This window comes from Vigna angularis, chromosome 8 (genome assembly GCF_016808095.1).
Source record: "Vigna angularis cultivar LongXiaoDou No.4 chromosome 8, ASM1680809v1, whole genome shotgun sequence".
Taxonomy (NCBI): domain Eukaryota; kingdom Viridiplantae; phylum Streptophyta; class Magnoliopsida; order Fabales; family Fabaceae; genus Vigna; species Vigna angularis.
The window spans coordinates 19,830,720-19,850,118 of NC_068977.1; the positions used below are offsets into that span (position 1 = coordinate 19,830,720).

Sequence of the window (19,399 nt, forward strand, 5' to 3'; positions counted from 1 at the left end):
TTATTATTTTGATATACATAGAGTTGTCAATTTAACCCATGATATGGATCAGTCCTAACCCACTATTAAAAAAGTTGTATTTTAGGAAGTCCTTCAAGTAGGTAAAAAAAAAGCTCCAACCTCTAAAACTCCCTCTTAAGTGAATTAGAGTCAGGATTAAGGTGTGTTTAACCCACTATAAAACTTTAATTAACTTTTAAAAATAATATCATTTAGGAAAATTCTTTTTCACCTCTTATACATATATTCCTATAATTATGAAAATTTTTGTTTTGTCTTTTTTGGATTATATAATTTTAAAGTAATAAATGATTTTCAGATTATATATTTTCAAAATTATTTATTTTTCATAAAAAAATATTTTGAATTGCATAAAGTAAGAAACGATTTACGGATGACACAATTTATAAACTATATTTTTAACCTTATTCAATTTCTGGAAGTTACTTAAAGTTTTCGAATTGTATAATCATGCATTCCATAAGCTTTTTGAATCATGCTATCTGGACTCTATTCAAAAGCTTTTTGCACAATCCGAAATCATTTTCAAGCATGGGAAATTAAATATTCAAGAGGGTGCCGGACGAAAATATACAGGTGTAGAAAGAATTTATATTCAATTATTTATTTTATCAGATTAATCAAATTTAGATTATTCAGATGACAAGTTAATTAAGTCAGGTTTTTCAAATTACGAATTTATATTAAATTAAATTATTTTATCATAAAAACTATTTTTATTTTGGATAAATGACATAAATATAGTTAAATTTTAAGTAAATAAATAATATGAATAATTTTTGTAATTATTATTATAACAGATTATAATTTTATATTACTTATTATTAAATTTTATGATAACAATATTATATTAAAAATTAAATTTTAAATACATTTATAAATATTAAAATATATTTCAATTTAAATTAAATATCTATATAATGTTAATTATCGACCATAATTTTCTGTCTTACTCCTTTTTACTTATTCAATTTATTTCAATTTAATAGTATATTTAAATTTACCTCTTGGATCAAAGTTCAGATACTTTTTTTTCTAACTCATACCATAAAGTCATGGTTGTGATTTTTTTTTACCAACTTTAAATTTCTCCACAATCTTTCTTTTCAACTCACGAATAAATAACTCAATTTTTTTTAACCTGTATAAGTCATTCTCGTAACTTAAAAGAAAAAGTAAAATCTTTTACATAGAATTACAATGTATTTACAAATTAAAAACACTTAAATTTATAATAAATTAGGAGTTAATTATAGTTTTTATTTAAAAATGAATATCTTTTTTTTAAAATGCTTATAGATGACCTAGCTTATAGGACTTTTGTAGATATTTTGGTTTTGTGAACTTTTTTTATAGGAGACTTTTTGGTCCTGTAGATTTTTCTGACCTCAATTCATTGAGTCAAAGCCAAACCATGTAGATGGTTACTCCCTCCACCAGCACAAGTTGCTCCCTACACCTCCCAATTCTCATTTTGCCGTACAGTAAAAAGTTTTTTAGAGTTTATGTAAATCAAGATCCAACCCCCTCACTTTTTTAAAACCCTAATTTTGCAGTCTCCACCCCCTCACTTTTCTCTTTCCACGATTTGTTTTATTTTTAACAATTTTTTTATACATAAAAAATATTACAAAAATTATTAAATTGTGTAAAATCTACACAAATAAACATTTACAATGTTCAGAAATTAAAATCTAAAAAAAAAATAATAAACTAAACAAAAAGTTGAAACGAGGAGGCTTGAACGGATGTGAGAAATTTGTTCAGCCTTCAACGGATCTCGACATTTGCGGACGGATCTCAAGATTCGTTGAAGGCTGAACGGATTTTTCACATCCGTTCAAGCCTTCGCGAAATCTGTTCAAGCCTTCGTGTTTCTCTTCTTCCTCTTATACAACACACCACATACATCAGCACATATACAAAAAGAACATAAAAAAGGAAGTTTTAACCACAAAAATGTGCAAGAGAAGAAAAAATGAAGAGAAAAAGGGAGGAGTGGGGGCTCTGTGTGTACGAAGAAGAGAAGAAGAGAAAAAGTGAGAGGTGGGGTTTGTGTGTAATTAAAAAAAGAAAAAAGTGAGGGGGTGGGACTGCAGAATTAGGGTTTTAAAAAGGTAAATAAAGTTAAATGATAAAAGTTAAAAAATTTTAACATAAGATATTTTTTAAATAAGAAAAAAAATCTAAGGAAGTGTAAGGATTGGGATGGTGGGAAAGTAATTCTCAACCATGTGAAGGAGAAGATGAAGATGGTAACAAGTTTTGGTGATAATTCTATACAGATTTAGGATTTACTTATTAGTTTTTTTTAAATTTTTTAGACGTTTATTTTAATTAAATATAATTATATTTTGGATAAAATATATTTTATAAACTCTTCGTTGAGTAAAGTCTTCTTTTATACAAACTTATATACTATCGTATTTATTTTAGTCAGTGTAGTTTATATAGGGTTTTATATCTATTTTGTCTTATATTTTTATCATAACAACGTTGTTTAATATTATCAGTCCCTATTGAACAAATTTGAACATAAAAGTTTGTTTCACATTAGATTGATTGAGTCTAACGTTTAAAAAGAATGACTTTAAAGTCAACTTCATCTCTTTAAAGTTTAAACAGAGACATTCAAACATGCTATTACACATTCTAGAAGAGACGGAAGGTATCAAATAACATATGCTGTTAAACGTGGTGCAAATTGCTTTCTGAATGTTAAAAAAATGTTAGAAAATATGAGGAGAAGTAATGTATTTATAGAAAAACTGTTTTATTTTAGTAGAATTGAAAAAAATATTATTTATTTTTAATATGCGTACAATAATCTTAACCTGTCACCATTATGGAGTGGAAAAATAATTTTTCAACATGTATAGAAATTAAAAGTATAGTTAACTTTTCTGTAGGTTATAACAACATTTTTATAAGCACTAACATAGCACAAAACTAAATGGTAGATTTCTGCGCACATGCTACATTGATGAGCAAGATCTTCTTTTCTTTTCAAACCTTTGCCAACCAAATAATAGACCTAACTTTTCTTTAATTATGTACACTTCAGCTTTGTATTATCTTGCATATATTTTTACTTTAGTGATGATATTGAATCAAAGAAGATAATATGAATTTGAGTGTGTCGCATGTTAGTTTGTATATTAATATCTGAAATGTGAAAATCATAATTAACTTGAATTATTGGATTAAAATTGTTGATTTTAAATAATAGAAGACTAAATTACATGAAAAAAGTGAAATATAAAGTTGTATTGTATTCTATTCCTTTTATCTGTTAAAAGAGTATAACTAATATCTTATCTTAGTTACTGACACACAGAGTATCTCACTAACACCTTATGCAAATAATCGCAAATATCAGTGATATGTATTGCCCAAATGCCCTCTCATATTATTTTTATCAATAAATCTGATAGAAAGTTCAGCAATGTCCAAGAAGAGAACAACCACACATGACTTCATCATCAAATATTATATATATTATTAAAATATGATTCTTAAACTTTTTAAAAAGACTTTCAGGTCACCCTCTTAATTATTTTTATATTAGTGATACTCAAAATTGATGACTAACATAGTCAGAGGACTTTGAATAAAACCGAATGAAGTAGGTATTTTTTACAACATTTTTTTTTAATCTACATTTTTGTTTGTGTAGTTAAGAATAAATATAAAAGAAAAATGATTGAAAAAAAAAAGTAAATTTTTAAAGCAATACGTTGATTTGAAAATTATGCATTATTAATTGATTTAGTATTTGGGATTTTAACCGATATGAGTACAAATAAAAAGATAAAACAATTTTTTAAAATTATTTATTGTTATTAATATTATAATAATTATTATTATTATTACATGTGTTCGTGATTTATCTTAAATCTCGCTGAATTAGTTAATAAGACAATCGATGCATGTTAACGACACAGTCATTTCCAAATAGTTTTGGTAGACATATATATTAGAATTCAAAATCATTGATTAAACAACTTTTTTTATATATTAATTGATTTACGTGCTTGATTTTTTTTAATAAATATAAAAGAAACATTTTTAAACATAATTGATGTATAATCATTAACATCTAAAAGGAAGAAGTTGTTACTTTAAGTATTTCATATTAGTCAATAACTATTCTTCATCGTTGTATCACATGGCTAGCATTTTTTTTTGGCTGAAGCATGGCTAAAGATATTGTTACTTAAGTATTTCATATTAGATCAGATCAAGGAACCAACCATGGCTTAAAATATTAATTTTTATGGACTAATTAATTATAAGCCGAAATCTTTGTAAATGAAGATGATCCGTACCCTATTAAATAACAAGTAGCGTTTTAATGTACGTAAATACAAAATCATATATTCAAAGGGAATTCAGAACTACATTTTTTATTATAAGAAATAAAAAAAATATAAATTTAAGCCGTATACAAATTATTAAAATCAAAAATTAGTTTGTGGTCTTCATATAACAACTTAAAATAATTATGTATATCTATCTTTTAAAAGGAATTATTATATATATATATATATAATATAATTAAAGTTTTTTATATATATTTCATTTCTCATCACAACCTACATAAGTTTTAATTTGACATACATAAATAAAATTATCGATTATTATCGTAAGAAGCAATAATTATAATAATTTACTTGGTGTATGATATATGTAACTTTCTCTTTGATTTTAGGGTTTAAGTGTATTTCAAAGAGAGTTTTATTAAGTTATATCATATAAATAAGTATTTAACATATGCATTTTGAAAAATTAGCTTGCATTTTTTTTTAAGTTCAATAACAAGAACTTTATTAGCAGAATTATTAAAAAAAAATTTCCTGAAGTGTATGGACATGACAACTATAATTAGGCATGACTAAAACTGTGTCTTCATAAATGTCTGTAACTTTCCGTGCGCCTTCTGTTTGGTTTCTCATAATGTTTTTTTAGTTTTTCCTTCCACATGCAATGTACTTGTGAAACGATTTTTTATTTTATTTTTATGTTTAATTGTTATTCTCACCGCTGTCTTCTTTTGAAAAGTTACCCAAATTTCAACACTAAAAAAAAAAAAACACGTTTTAAATATTACGTAAAGTACTAGTGGGTGGGAAACATGTCTAAGTAAGCATATAGTTGATCAGTCTATAAATAACTTGAACTTCTGCTTATCTGAACTCAAGTCACTCATAGTTATAAAAAATCAAAGAAAAACATGGCTAGGGTTTGTTCTTTGTTTGACTCATTGGTGTTTGTTTGTTTCCTTTTATTTGCTTCTGAAACCCTTGTCTTCTCTAGGACATTGGAAAAAAGACCCCCCCTTGTCCCAGGACTATCGTGGAATTACTATTTTCCTTTAGCATGTCCGACTCTTGAATGGATTGTAAGTAACAATTTGGAGAAAGCATTCAAGAAGGACAGTGGATTAGCTCCTGGCATACTTCGACTCTTCTTCCATGACTGCTTTGCCAATGTAAGACTTTAGATTTTTATAAAGTTTCATCAAATATTTGATAAAGAAACTATTCAATTGATGCTTGAATTTGGACTGAACCAGGGTTGTGACGCGTCCATATTGTTGAATGCACCTGATGGAAACGATGAAAAGAGTCACCCTGCTAACATTGGTATAAGGCAAGAGGCTCTTCTCGCCATTGAAGAGCTTCGACGTGTCATTTACAAGCAGTGTCTGCCAGTTGTTTCTTGTTCAGACATCCTTGTCGTTGCAGCACGTGAAGCTGTTCGCCAAGTAATTTTCATTCACTGTTTCTTAAACTTTTTTTCATTTAGTTTTATTTATTCAATTTCTTTCGATATTAATGTCTATATTCAAGTAGTTTTGCACCATGTTTTCTTTCTTTTTCTGTTTTGTACCTCTTTCGCTATGAACAAGTCCTTCTGTTTGGTTCATTTTGGTTGCTTTCGATTTGATACAGATGGGAGGCCCAGATTTTGATGTGCCTCTGGGAAGGAAAGACAGCCTCACGTTCGACCTAGACGGACCCAACAACCTCCCGCCGCCATTCTTCCGAACCGAACAGCTGCTGGGAGTCTTCGGCCAGCGAAACTTCGACGCCACCGACGTTGTTGCCCTCTCTGGAGCCCACACGTACGGCAGGGCTCACTGCTCCTCTCTGGTCAACAGAACCATCGAATCTGACCCACCCATCGACCCGGACTTCAAGAACAAGTTGGTGGCAACGTGTCCCACTTCCCAGTCCTCGAACATTGTGAACCTGGACGCGCGCACCCCGGCCAAGTTCGACAACATGTACTTCATCAACCTGCTGAACCGGCAGGGTGTGTTCACCTCGGACCAGGACCTCGCGAGCCACCCCCAGACGAAGGAGATCGTGAACCTGTTCGCCTCCAACCAGAAGGAGTTCTTCGATAGTTTCGCGGACGCGTTTGTGAAGGTGAGCCAGATCGACGTCATCACCAGCCGTCAAGGGAAAGGAGAGATTCGCGACAGGTGCTTCGTCGCCAATAAGAAGGTTTCGCTGGAGGCTGTGGCGGAGGAAATGGTGGAGCTGGTGGAGGCCATCTGAGAGAACTTGTTCTTGTCGTGTTGAGTTTTCCAAGGTTACGTTGGATTGTGTAATAAAATGTTGATGATGCTTTTATTTTTTCTATCTTCTTCTTTCCTTTGCTGTTTCAATGCAAATTAGTCACATAACATAACAGTGCACAAGTAGAAGAATAAGAAAAAGAAAAATGTTACACTGGTACGTCATTCTTTATCACTCTAACATGTAACAATATTTTATAATAATTTGGTCCCTTTCAAATATAACAACTAATAAAACAGTGACAACATAATCTATTATAAAAAAATATTAAAAAGAGTTGTTAAAAATATCTAGATTCTAATTTTTTGATAACAAGATCTATGTAACTATTTTATTGACCTATTTGAATTTGAAAAATGTATTTTTAACAACTTTTTTATAACAGTCTATGTAGTAGCTTGTGATTGGTCCATGTACTTACCAATAGAAACGTGATACATAAAAGTTGTCAAAAAAGGTTGTTAACATATGAAGGTCCTTTGAATTTATTTTTAGAAACAAACCAATCAGGAATCACTATATGGACGTTGTAAAAAAATTGTAAAAAAATTGTTAAAAAACATTTTTCTTTCGATAATGCCCGATGTTGATATGTGATTGGGACATTTATAATAATTTTTTAAAAAGTAAAATTTGATTTGGTTAGGAAAGAAAAAATTGTTTCGCAATTTTTCAAAAGGCATTTCAAAAAAGCAGGTCTTCTTCTTCCTCTCGTGATTTAAAAGCTCTCTCTTTCTTGCTTTTCTCTCTCAGTCGTTTCTCTCTCTTGTTTGTCTCTTTCTCGCTCTTTTATCTTTCTTTCTTACATGCCACTGTCACGTCCACTCATGCTTCTCCATCATCACTACATTTCGTCATGCGTCGAAGGTTGTCGTCTACTCGTCTCTCTCTCGTCATTTCTCCCCTTTCTTCCTCTTGCAATTTCCTATTGGTTTCTCACCATCATCTACCTTGTCGCATTTTGCTTCTCTCGTGTTCTCGACCAATGATGTTTTTGGGTGAAAAAAAAGGGTCTTCTATAGTGTTGAGGTGATGGGTTATGTTTTCTGTTAGATGAATGGGTTTTCTAAGAACTTATTAGATGATTTTGTGCATGTTGTTTTACTCTATTTTATGTTGGTTTGTAAAGGTTGTTGGTGATGAATTTTTTGTATATATTATTGTAGGAGATTTTGTTGGCATTGGTGAAAGTTGTGATTTTGTTCTTTACTCGAGTGTTGTTATTGTCAATATAAATAAATGGAGCCATCTGATAACAATGTAAGTGCAAATAGAGTAATTTTAGTTTTGTGTATTATTGACAATATCAATGTTCAAGTAGGACACTAGAGGAACAAATTAAAGCTTGAGTAAGAGACCTAGAGGAACAAATGGATTATATACATAGTCGCTTCGACCAACAAGGATCGTCTTAGATTTGATAGTATTGTCTTTCTTATTTTGTAATGTTTTTTTATTAATGAATGAAGTACTTTTTTATTATTGTAATGATTTTTTAATATTGTAATGTTTTTTTACTAATGAATGAATTACGTTTTTCGATTTGTTATCCATTATGTTAAATTCTTCGACTAGGAATGAATGGTTTATAACATAATATTGAGCTAATTGAAGTGAACCACCTTTTGGACTTTGGCCTCTACAATTGAATGAAATAAGGTGTCTTTTAATGCACTAAACACCACTAATGATGAGACAACTCACTCATCCAAGGAAAAAATTCAAAAAAATCACTTAAAAACAAAGTTTAGGCAACCCTATGGAGCCCAATTATCTGGCTAAGGAGTCATGTTTATCTTTTTATACAACTCCTCAAAATGTCTCTGGTAATCGATTACCAAGACCCTGTAATTGATTACTTGAGACATTTTGGAGAGTTATACAGAAAGTTGAACATGGCTCCCCAGCCAATATATCTAGGCTCCCTGGGATTGCTTGGACTTTGTTTTTTAGTGATTTTTCAATTGTTTTCACATTACACATTAACTTTTTACTCAATAGCATGTTGATTAGAAATATATGGATTTGTATTAACATTGTCAATAATTATTGCAATCAATTTTCATTGAGTTAACTTTACAATGATCTTCATTTAGTATTGTCAACCTCATTTAAAAAAAACATTTAATACACACTAGTACAAAAACAGTGTATAACATCACGCGTTCAATGTTCGACCACTGAATAACCAACGTTAAAAATGAGCGATGACATTTTTGTAAATAAATGCAATTATTAAACGTTGTTTAGAATTGTAATTTGACGTAAAAAGATATAAAACGTCGAATGACTTTTAAATTCGACGTCAAAAGGTTAGTGAATTCAATAAAAATTTGAGCGGGAGATTGAAAGTTCATTCACTTTATCTTAGCGCGCGATACCCTCTTCTCTTCTCAAACTTTTGTCGAACAAAGTTTGACGAGCATCACATGTAATCTTTCTTTCATTTGATACAAATGCATGTTAATTAATTACTTTATGTATGATTTTTGTTTGTTTTAACCGATTATTTTCGTGCTCTTGTCCTTCATAGGCGCATTCTACTTTCTCTCTCACTGTGACGAAACTTTATTCCGATGAACCCACCTTTTGAAGGTTAGTTTTCGTTTTCATTTTTGTTTTGAAGAATTTATTTGTTGAACTTGTTTGTTGTGTTTTTTTGTTGAACTTGTTTGTTGTTGTTGTTGTTTAGTTGAACTTGTTTGTTGTTGTTGTTTGATTGAACTTGTTTGTTGTTGGTTATTATTGTTTGTTGTTGATACTACACTATATGTTCATAGTTCATACTTTATAACATACCAAAAATGTTCATAGTTCATGCTTTATAAAATACCAAAAACTTAAATTTGTTGTTTTTCTACTTTTCAGGTCTCGTAGAGTTGTAAAAAAGGATCACAATTAATTAAAAAAAATTATTTTTTTTATTAATGTCGAATATTGTCAAAATTCGACGTTAATGTCGTATATTAACAAAATTCGACGTTAATTTAACATCGATTTTTTTAAATTCGACGTTAATTTAACGTTGAATAAAAATTCGACATAAATTTAATGTTTCCTGATATGACGTCGTTCACAAATTCACCATTAAAAGCCCAAAATATTTGACGTTGTATGTAATTTTTGTACTAGTGACACATATATCACTGTTGTTTGGGACCATATCTAACATAGGAAGTTTTTAGTACACGATGACTCTTGTAACGTACATGTCGTCCTTCTTTCATGCACTTGTACATCTATTTAAATTCTATAATTTTCTCTCCGAAATAAAACTCACCCCTCGAGTCAACCTATTATCTAACACATAACTCATTCAAGAGACTCCTATCAATCTTAACATTGTCATGCAACTCTAAAATTCAACCAAATGGTGTCTTTTGATTAAAGCTCCTTTGCTCTGGAGTCAATATTCGATTCAAAGTACTAACTAACTTTGCTTTGAAACAATATCACATATACAAATTACATAAAAAATAAATTGATCACATCATAACAATGCAAAAATGAAATAATAAAAGAGGAAACATGAGGGGAAAGGAAAAACGAGAAAGGGAAAAAAAGAATAGAAAAAGGGATAGCAGAAATACCTTGCTTCCATCACTATAGTCACAAAAGGTTTCCATTTCACAACCCATAACCTAAGTAAGTGAAAAAGGGAGAGGTGTTTCAGCTGTGAATGTTGAATAAAAAAACAAATCGTCCCAGGGAAGAAGGACAACGTCTTAATGTTAATGATGGTAGAAGAAATGGGAAATGGGTAACCAGATAAGATAATGGTCTGAGAAAAAAACGAGAGAAAAGAAAAAAAAGAAAAGAAGAAAAACGAAAATTAGAATAGAAGAAAGAACGAAAATTAAAACCCTGAAATCTTATATGCCTTTTCACCATAAGAAATCAAACAAATTAATAGATTTTTGACAAATGACCATTATAAAAAAATTGTTAACAAAAAGTTATTAACATATCATTTTGTAAATAAAATATACTAGGGAGTGAGAAATCGTGATTACGTGATTGAAAAAAATTGGAAAGGAAGAGAAAGCCGGAGATGAAAGAGAATCCACTTTTCAAATATAAAGAAAATTGGATGGATGTATTTAAATACAGGGGAGAGTTTTTAAGGAATGAAAATATTAAAGTGAAAATATTTCAAAATAAAGTTTATGTTATTAATGATGGTATAGAAATGAGGAATAAAAAGGTATTTTAATAAAATTATTAAATTCAGTTTTATTCTTATAATTAAAAATAATATAAAAAATAATATAATTATTATTAGTATTAATATTATTATTATTAGTTTTAGTATTATTATTATCATTATTATTATATTAATAATAATGATAATAATAATAATAAAATATTGCTGGTGTTAATTATAGAATTAAATCTATTAAAATAATAATAATAATAATAATAACTATTATTATTACTATTATTATGTTTTTAATAGTGTTAATTCAGTAATAACTTTTTATTTATTATTATTATTATTATTATTTCCATCAAACGAAAATAGAAGGGTTAAGAGTGTGGTTGACCAAACACACTTATTTAAATTTTTTCAATTTATGTATTCAATAAAATATAAAATTTTAGTTTAAGTTCGTATTTGTTTATATTCTATCTTTATTACTATTTTACTTTGTTAATTGATGTTTGGCATATTACACTTTTTTATTAATTTCTCACCTTGGTTTTTTATCATAATAATTAATATAGCTTTTATTATTAGAAAAAGAAAATAAATAAATATTACTCTTCAATAATTTACATTGTATAACTGGCGCTTGAATTTAATAAAACAATAAATATTTTATTATATGTCAATAGAGAAAAAAGAAAGATATATTTAGCTTTTCAATGATTTAGACTGTGTAACAGGTATTTTAATTTATTAAAAAAATACGTGAATAGTAAAACTGAAGAAGACAACATCACATAATTAAATTAATTTTTTAATTAAGAAAATACTTTTGTTAAAAATATAAAGAAAAAAACAGTTTGCAGTAAAAAATGTAAAAGTTCAAGTGACATGTTTTTCCTTCCTAATATCTTTAAAATGAAGGAATGGGAATAATGAAGCATTTCTCAAATTCATCTTTCGAGATTATTTCAAATCTCTTAAAGCAAACATTAAATAGGCCATCTTAGAACTGTTTATTGGCTTTTAACTAATTGGATTGTTTCAAATATTTTGTCTAAATATTATTATTACTAAGATACTACTTTTATACAATCTACAAAGAGTAGTAATACAATGACACGCTTACGTGGCACTTACATTCATATGACATGGCCGACTTAATATTTTTTTAAAAAAAATTACATTCTGATTGAGGGTAAAAAGGGGAGAAGGTTTCGTTCTTTGTTTCGGTTGTGAATGAAAAAAAAATTACTACTCTTTGTTTGAGAACCAACTTTGTATTTCTAAACCCTAGCTTCTGCAAAACCCTCTCTCCCCACCCGAGCTTACGATCCCTACAAGGATCTCGATGCTCCAATTCGAAACCTTTACCACCTCCCAACCTCGCCGGAGTTCCTCTTCGTTGAAGAGGCCCGCCGAAAGCGCCGCTCATGGGGCGAGAACCTCACCTTCTACACCAGATGCGGCTACCTGGCCGGAGCCATTGGCGGTGCGGGCTCAGGACTCGTTGAGGGCGTCAAGGCCTTTGAGTCCGGGGACACAATGAAGCTCCGAATCAACCGCGTTCTGAACGCGGCGGGACACTCGGGTCGGGTCTGGGGAAACCGGGTCGGGATACTAGGGTTACTCTACGCCGAAATCGAGAGCAGAATCCAGGCGGCAAGAGACGCGGACGACGTATGAAATAGCGTCCCAGCGGGGCTCTGCACCAGCGCACTGTACCGGGCGGCGAGAGGGGTGAGATGAGCGGCTGTAGCCGGAGTGGTGGGCGGCGCTGTGGTGGGAGTGGCCGTGGCGGGGAAGCAAGCGTTGAAACGATATGTGCCTATATAAAAGAAAGATCATCACCCGGTTAGAGTGCGAAACAGAACCTCTAATATCTTTTAATTATATCAAACTTTGAGGGATAAAGAAATGACATAGATTACAGTGTTAGAAAATGATTGTAATAGTTATGTCAAATACGATAGTGTTGATGGTAGTGACTGAGCATCTTTTGCAGGTTGCAGAGTATTGCTTTCATGCCATGTTTTTTCACTTTTACTATGACTGCGGATTATAGTGTGTAATTTATTGAGTCACCTTGTGATGAATATAGTTTGTGATGCCACTAAAAAAATTGTGATTATCTTGCCTCTTTTTATGTGATGGGCTTTGCTGGATATGATTTTGAGTGAATACCAAACCTCATCTTGTGTTTCATTAGTTTGCTGGAAACATTTTGGACCGAAAAATCTCATTTTGAATGTGGTTTTTTGTGTGACTGAGATATCATATCAGAGTTCATTATAGTAAATTTTGTTAAACTTATGGTACTGCATAAATATATAGTTTCATCTGTGAGGGATGCGATGGAATTCTTACATAGATTAAAAGTATGTTTTATTTTTCAAACCAATTTTATGAGATAAGTTAGACTTAAATTTACTATTATTACCTTATTCGGAAAAGGTTGTTTGTGCCTCATCAGATTTTTGATGAATTTTGGTATCTTTGATGATATATTTTGCATGTTTCATTGTTTCTTACCTTCCTCATCTCTCATTGCAGCCTTGTACTTTGAAGGTATATTAGTAAAGTTGATTATGGCTTGTAATTAGTGATGATGTTTACTCTTTTATGTTTGAATATATGTGCACAAAAGAAGCAGTTTTGAGTGTCAAGAAAGTATTGTGGTTATAATTTATAAATGTGTTTTTGTTGAGAAAATCAATGGTGTTGCTTGGGTTTTTGATAAAATGAATTCCTAAATAAACCTACGGTAGGAGGGGGAATTTTATGAAAAGCTTGTGGCAAAGCTATCTATGTTCAGACTTTTTAGATGAAAGTAAAGCAAAGGTATCATGGAGATGGCCTAAGAGGAAAAGCATAATCTTGGATGTGGCAAAGGGGTTGGCCTATTTGCAGTATGGAGTTCAACCTATAATTTGGCATAGGGATATCAAAGCCACCAATTTTGCAGAGGGATATCATACCTGCAATCAGTAGTTGGGGATTGAAGGTTTGAAAAAAAAAATTAACAAATTAATCTATGTAAAACACTGTGCTGTTTGCTATATTAAAATAAAATTCTGTAGAAAAATGGTTGTTGTTTTAGAATAAAATTCTGCAGAAAATGGTGCTGTTTTGACATAAAAATGCTGCAGAAAATTGCTGTTGTTTTATACTACAATTTTGCAGAAACCTTTGCTGTAAAACCTCCATAAAAACTTTGTTGTTTGCTGCCAAAAAGTCTGTCTGTTAACTATTATAAATGCTGTAAATTCCTTGCTGTTTTTACACCAGAAAAGTCTTTCTATTGGGTTAAAAATCCTGTATAAAACATTGTTGTTTGTTGTTGTTTTGGATGTTGTTACTATCGTAAAATCCTTGCTTTTTTAGTATAAAAGTGCTACAGGAAAAAATTCCTTCCTGTTTTGGTTAAGAAACTTGCATAAAAGACTCATTGTAATTGCTGTAAAATCACATGTACATAAGTTTAGCATTGACCATGGCTGTTGGATTAACGTGCATGAAATGTGATGTTAATAGATGTGGTGGTTTAAATAGGTGATTTATATATATGAAATTGGCTGTTCGAAAACTGAGTTCATTTGAGCAAATAAACAATTCTTGTTGTTAATCTTAGATGATGGATTGCTAGAAATTAAAGGTTATCATGTGAGAATGGATCATGATGATATTATATGCTATGCTAGTATGGTTTTACAGAGTTATATGGTATAATTGTGATGTTTTATGTTGATTAGTGTATAATAGAATTAGTGACAAACTTTAAATGTTATGCTAAAATAGTCAAAGTTATTGTTTAAAATATTAATTGATTTACTAATTTTATGGATGCAATTTTTATATGTTTAAAATATTATTGGGTTGTGTGATATAAGTGATGTTTCTAATATTTCTTTAATGTGTAGGTATGATTGTGGTATGTTGCTGATTAAATATATGGAGTTATGGGACGACATATCTAAATTTGATGGGAATGAAATGTCCGATTACACAATGGTTTGTATTATTTATGTATATCTTTATTTTAATATAATTTATGATAAGAGATTTATAACTGGAATATTTGACAAGAGTAATGTTATTGCAGGAACAATTACAACTTCTGCGACAACAATGTTCATCGAAGTACTGTCATGAAGAAATGTGGGATGCTATATTCAATGAAGTCATGAAGTAGGACAATATAAACAAGTTAAATACACTGAAGAAGGGGAAAAAGTTGTAATAGAAGGTCAACATGATTTCATTGATGTACATATTGAAGACATACTTCATGAAATATGATTGATTAGGATATAATTTTTGTTATTGGTTTTCATGTTGTTTAGTTTGTGTAATGAAGAATATGTTGTACTGGTTAATGTTTATGAATCTTATCATTCAATATAAAATGCTTCATGGTTTAAAATATAAGTTTGGTTAAACATAAAAGTTTTGATGCCAACCATATAGTAGTCCCTACATTTTTAGGAGAAGGTGATAGTTCATGGTGATGAACTTGATATAACCATTTATTGCACCAAAGAAATTGAGTAAAAAATCACATAACATTTATGATATAACCGCTTACTGCACCAAAGAAATGTGATAATGGATATTGAATTTAATCACTTATATTATTGTACAAAATCTCTTTCAAAAATAATCACATAAGAATGAGTAGATAACCACTTACTACAACAATGAATTTGTTGAAACGTATCCTGAAAAACCACAAGAAAATTGTTCATAAGAAATTTAGTAAAAAACCACGTAACACTTATTATATAACCACTTACTCTACCAAAGAAATGTAATCATTAATATTGAATTTAACCACTTCTACTGTTGCACAAAACCTCTTTCAAAAATAAAGACATAGAACTTAGTAGATAACCATTTACTGGACCTAAGAAATGTGATGATTGATATTTAATTAAACAATTTCTATTCTTGTACATAACCTCTTTTAGAAATAACCGCATAGGACTTAGTAGATAACCACTTACTACACCTAAGAAATGTGATGATTGATATTGAATTAAACCACTTTTATTGTTGTACAAAATCTCTATCGGAAATAACCACATAGGACCTAATATATAACATTTTACTGCACCAAAGAAATGTGATTATTGTTATTGAATTTAACCACTTTTATTGTTGTACAAAACCTCTTTAAAAAATAACCACATAGGATTGAGCAGATAACCATATACTGCACCAATAAATTTGATGAAATCTAACCTCAAAAACCATAACATTTGTTGTTCATAAGCAATTGAGTATAAAACCACATAAGACCTAATATATAACAATTTACTACACCAAAGAAATGTGATTATTGTTATTGAATTTAACCACTTTTATTGTTGTAGAGAACATCTCTCAGAAATAACCACATAGGACTTGGTAGATAACCACATACTGCACCAATAAATTTGATAAAATATATCTTAAAAAACACAAACATTTGTTGTTCGTAAGCAATTGAGTAAAATACCACTTAGGCATGAGTATATAAGTACTTCCTGCACTAATAAATGTGATCATTGATATTGAATTTAACTACTTTATTATTGTTTATTTGTACATAACTACCTTAACAAATAACCACATAACACTTAAGACATAACCACTTACTGGACAAATTTATCTTTGATTTTTGCCATTTATCTTTGATTTTCACTCACTTGTGCCATTTATATTTGATTTTTGCAGGGTGTTCATAATTATTTGCTTTAATCATTGTACTTCGTTGTGCTATGGTTTAAAAGTTATTCAACTGCAACATTTGGTGCAATTTATTTTGTTATTAATCATTTCGTCAGTTGTACAAAACCACTTTAATATATAACATCTTTAACCAGTTTCTGGACAAATTTGTCAATTTTTTTTATATCACAACATCATATAAAACTTAGAACATAACATACATTACATTACCACTTAATTACATTACCACTTAATGCAACAACACATTCATGAAGCTAACTTTAGTACTTCACTAATTGTACTACATAACAAAGTCGTGTAACCACGCACAATATTCAAAAATGACAAGGATAAAATTGAAATACAAATCAACAAATTATGAAAGTCCTCAATTTGTTTTACTTTTAATTGTTTTTATTTGATCCACTGCTTTCATGTTTGTCGTTGTAAACAGGTGAAATCAATTTGCTAAGGATGTCATCAACAGAACATGTTGGAGGCTTTTGGTAACAATTGATATTGATAGACGTACTAGGTCATCACTTCGGCAACCAATATCACTTGCAAAAACCTGCACATACGGGGAGTATCATTCAAAGTGATAAAAAAAGTTCAAAAAATATATAACACCACAATAATTCTTTGTTAAAACTGCATTAGCCTCTTTAAAAATCTGTGCTTGGATGTAATTGTTTATCCTACTAAGTATCCTATCCATCTTTCCAATAAATATACATCTCTTTAAATTTCCTCCTTATTGGTGTGCCTAAAAGATTAAAAATGCATGCGGTATCAATCAGGATACAACCACCTTAGTTATAATTGTAGCTAAAGGATAAATATTTCTATATTGTTACTTGGTTGATATGTGACCATTCCTAATGGTTATGTGCTTGTGGAGAACAATTAACTTCCAATAAAGCACTTCATATCATCAAGCATGATGGAAACACGAAAATTAGTACACTTAGAGCAACCAATAAATTTCTATAACTTATTTTAGTTGTTCCTACTTTATGAAAGCAGAGTAAATCTACCACGACAACTTCAGATGGCCGTACAACCTGTTAAAAAGAATCATAACACATGTAACCAGAATCAATTAAAACAACACAGCATATATACTTCCAATTTCCAATCCACAAATTAAAACACTAACTAACACCCACATGATACTTCCAATACTTTCAACCCTCTTCAATTTCACCACCCACAAAAATCTATACGCACATTCTATTAACACTAAAGCCACTCCAGTATCCAACTTAATATTCTCCCTTGATATGACGCTCTTGAATTCTAAAGAGTGTTTCTCCCCTTTTTCAAATTTCAATTCCTAAGTTGTTATTCACAAATGGAAGGGCAAAATTCACAAATATAAACCATTTACCAAGAGAATATTTATTGTATATACTTAAGACATAAAAGTGAAGATACTTCTTCATTTTATACACTTCTAATTAATCCAAACATAATTATCCAAATGTGAGAAATTCATTAATAACTGTGTTTACAGTTGTTAGCAACCCTAGGTCAAATAAATATGAAATGCATGACGATATGTCAATAGAGAAAAAGAAAAGGATTATTTATGATAAGGGAAAAATGAAGAACCTGTCCAGTATTTGCTTCCTCCTCTCCGACAACCAACATGTACTTGTAGTGAGCTAATTGTGCTTCTCGTACCTGCAAAATGTCACAACTTCAATTTAAAGACATTTCTCTTCAATCAAGAAACAGCTTTCAATTACAGATTTACTAAACATTTAGTATACAAGTTACAAATCAAGCAAACCAGATTTGTCATAAATCAATATTAGTTTACAATACAGGACAATCAAATTTGTCAAATAGGGAAACTAACCAAAATAATATGCCAAATTACACATTCAAACACAGTTTTCAAATTAGACAGAGATAACTCCCCAAACGGTCTTCTCTCAGTGCTTGTCACGGATTGAGAATTTAGTGTTCTCCCTACCGCAACTCTCCCTCAGACCACCTTGCCCCCTTTAGTCTAGGGTTCACCAAAATGAAGCAAATACAAATGAAAAAAATACAAAAATCATGACAAAAGAAGAAACAAAGAAGAACCATACACCCTCCGATTAAGTGGCACCCATGGAGTTCTCGCCTTCTCTATCAACCGAACCCTACCACAGCACGCTCTTCCACTTCTCTGCTTCTCTATCACCCCCAACCCTAGCAAAGCACGAAGAGCTCTTCCAAAATGTGAAATCAGACAAACTGGAAAACTGAATACAGAGAGCACCCTGAATAAAACGCAGCGTTTAATTTAGAGGGTAAATGACAATATCACCCTTTTGTACATTCACAAAATTTGGGCCCCACCGCGTGTCATATGAATGTCAAATACTTTGGCCATGTCAAAGTATTCTTTTTCATCTACAAAATCAAAATTGAAATTTATATAATCATATTATGAATGTATATAAGTCTGAGATTTAAGACCAAGGGCTCTCATGTGTCATGAGTACAAGTTTGAAATCAAGAATGATTGTGGAGTATATATAAAATAACAACAATATCTCATCGTTTTAGGAAAATTCTTGAAAATAACAGTATAATATCAAGCAATTTGGAAGTAATTAAAATTTATATGATTGAAAAAACATATAATACCTTCAAGGTTGAAAAAAGAGATCCCAATTTTCAAATAAACAATCTTCCACTATTTGTTCTAAGTCGTTTGATCACACAAAAGTCAACAAACTCAATTTTTTTCACTAATGTAATATTGAGAACAATCCAAAGAGAATTAGAATGGAACCTAAACACTAATACCGTTAAAATGACCTAAAGTAATGAGCATTTTCTTACTTCTACAATCCAATAACAAAACCTACAATAGCTAATTAACTATGCAACAAACTCCAAAATTAAATCTAGATATAAAAGCAACCGAACCTAAATG

At 30.3% G+C, this 19,399-nt stretch overlaps 1 protein-coding gene, 1 long non-coding RNA gene and 1 pseudogene across 2 annotated transcripts; 2 read left to right on the forward strand and 1 right to left on the reverse strand.

The window, feature by feature from the left end:
- Positions 1–5,216: 5,216 nt before the first annotated feature.
- Positions 5,217–6,669, forward strand: LOC108345225 (peroxidase 12-like). The gene is made up of 3 exons (XM_052866894.1): positions 5,217–5,512; positions 5,597–5,788; positions 5,976–6,669. Exons 1-3 carry the CDS (start codon positions 5,255–5,257, stop codon positions 6,585–6,587), a joined length of 1,062 nt encoding a protein of 353 aa, XP_052722854.1. The 5' UTR covers positions 5,217–5,254; the 3' UTR covers positions 6,588–6,669.
- A 3,695-nt stretch (positions 6,670–10,364) lies between these two features.
- LOC108344286 (mitochondrial import inner membrane translocase subunit TIM23-2-like) lies at positions 10,365–15,087 on the forward strand (annotated as a pseudogene).
- A 1,632-nt stretch (positions 15,088–16,719) lies between these two features.
- LOC108320757 (uncharacterized) lies at positions 16,720–18,866 on the reverse strand. The gene is made up of 3 exons (XR_008244725.1): positions 18,564–18,866; positions 18,079–18,150; positions 16,720–17,035 (listed from the first exon to the last, which is right to left on the reverse strand). It is a non-coding gene; the product is annotated as an uncharacterized LOC108320757 (long non-coding RNA).
- Positions 18,867–19,399: the final 533 nt, after the last annotated feature.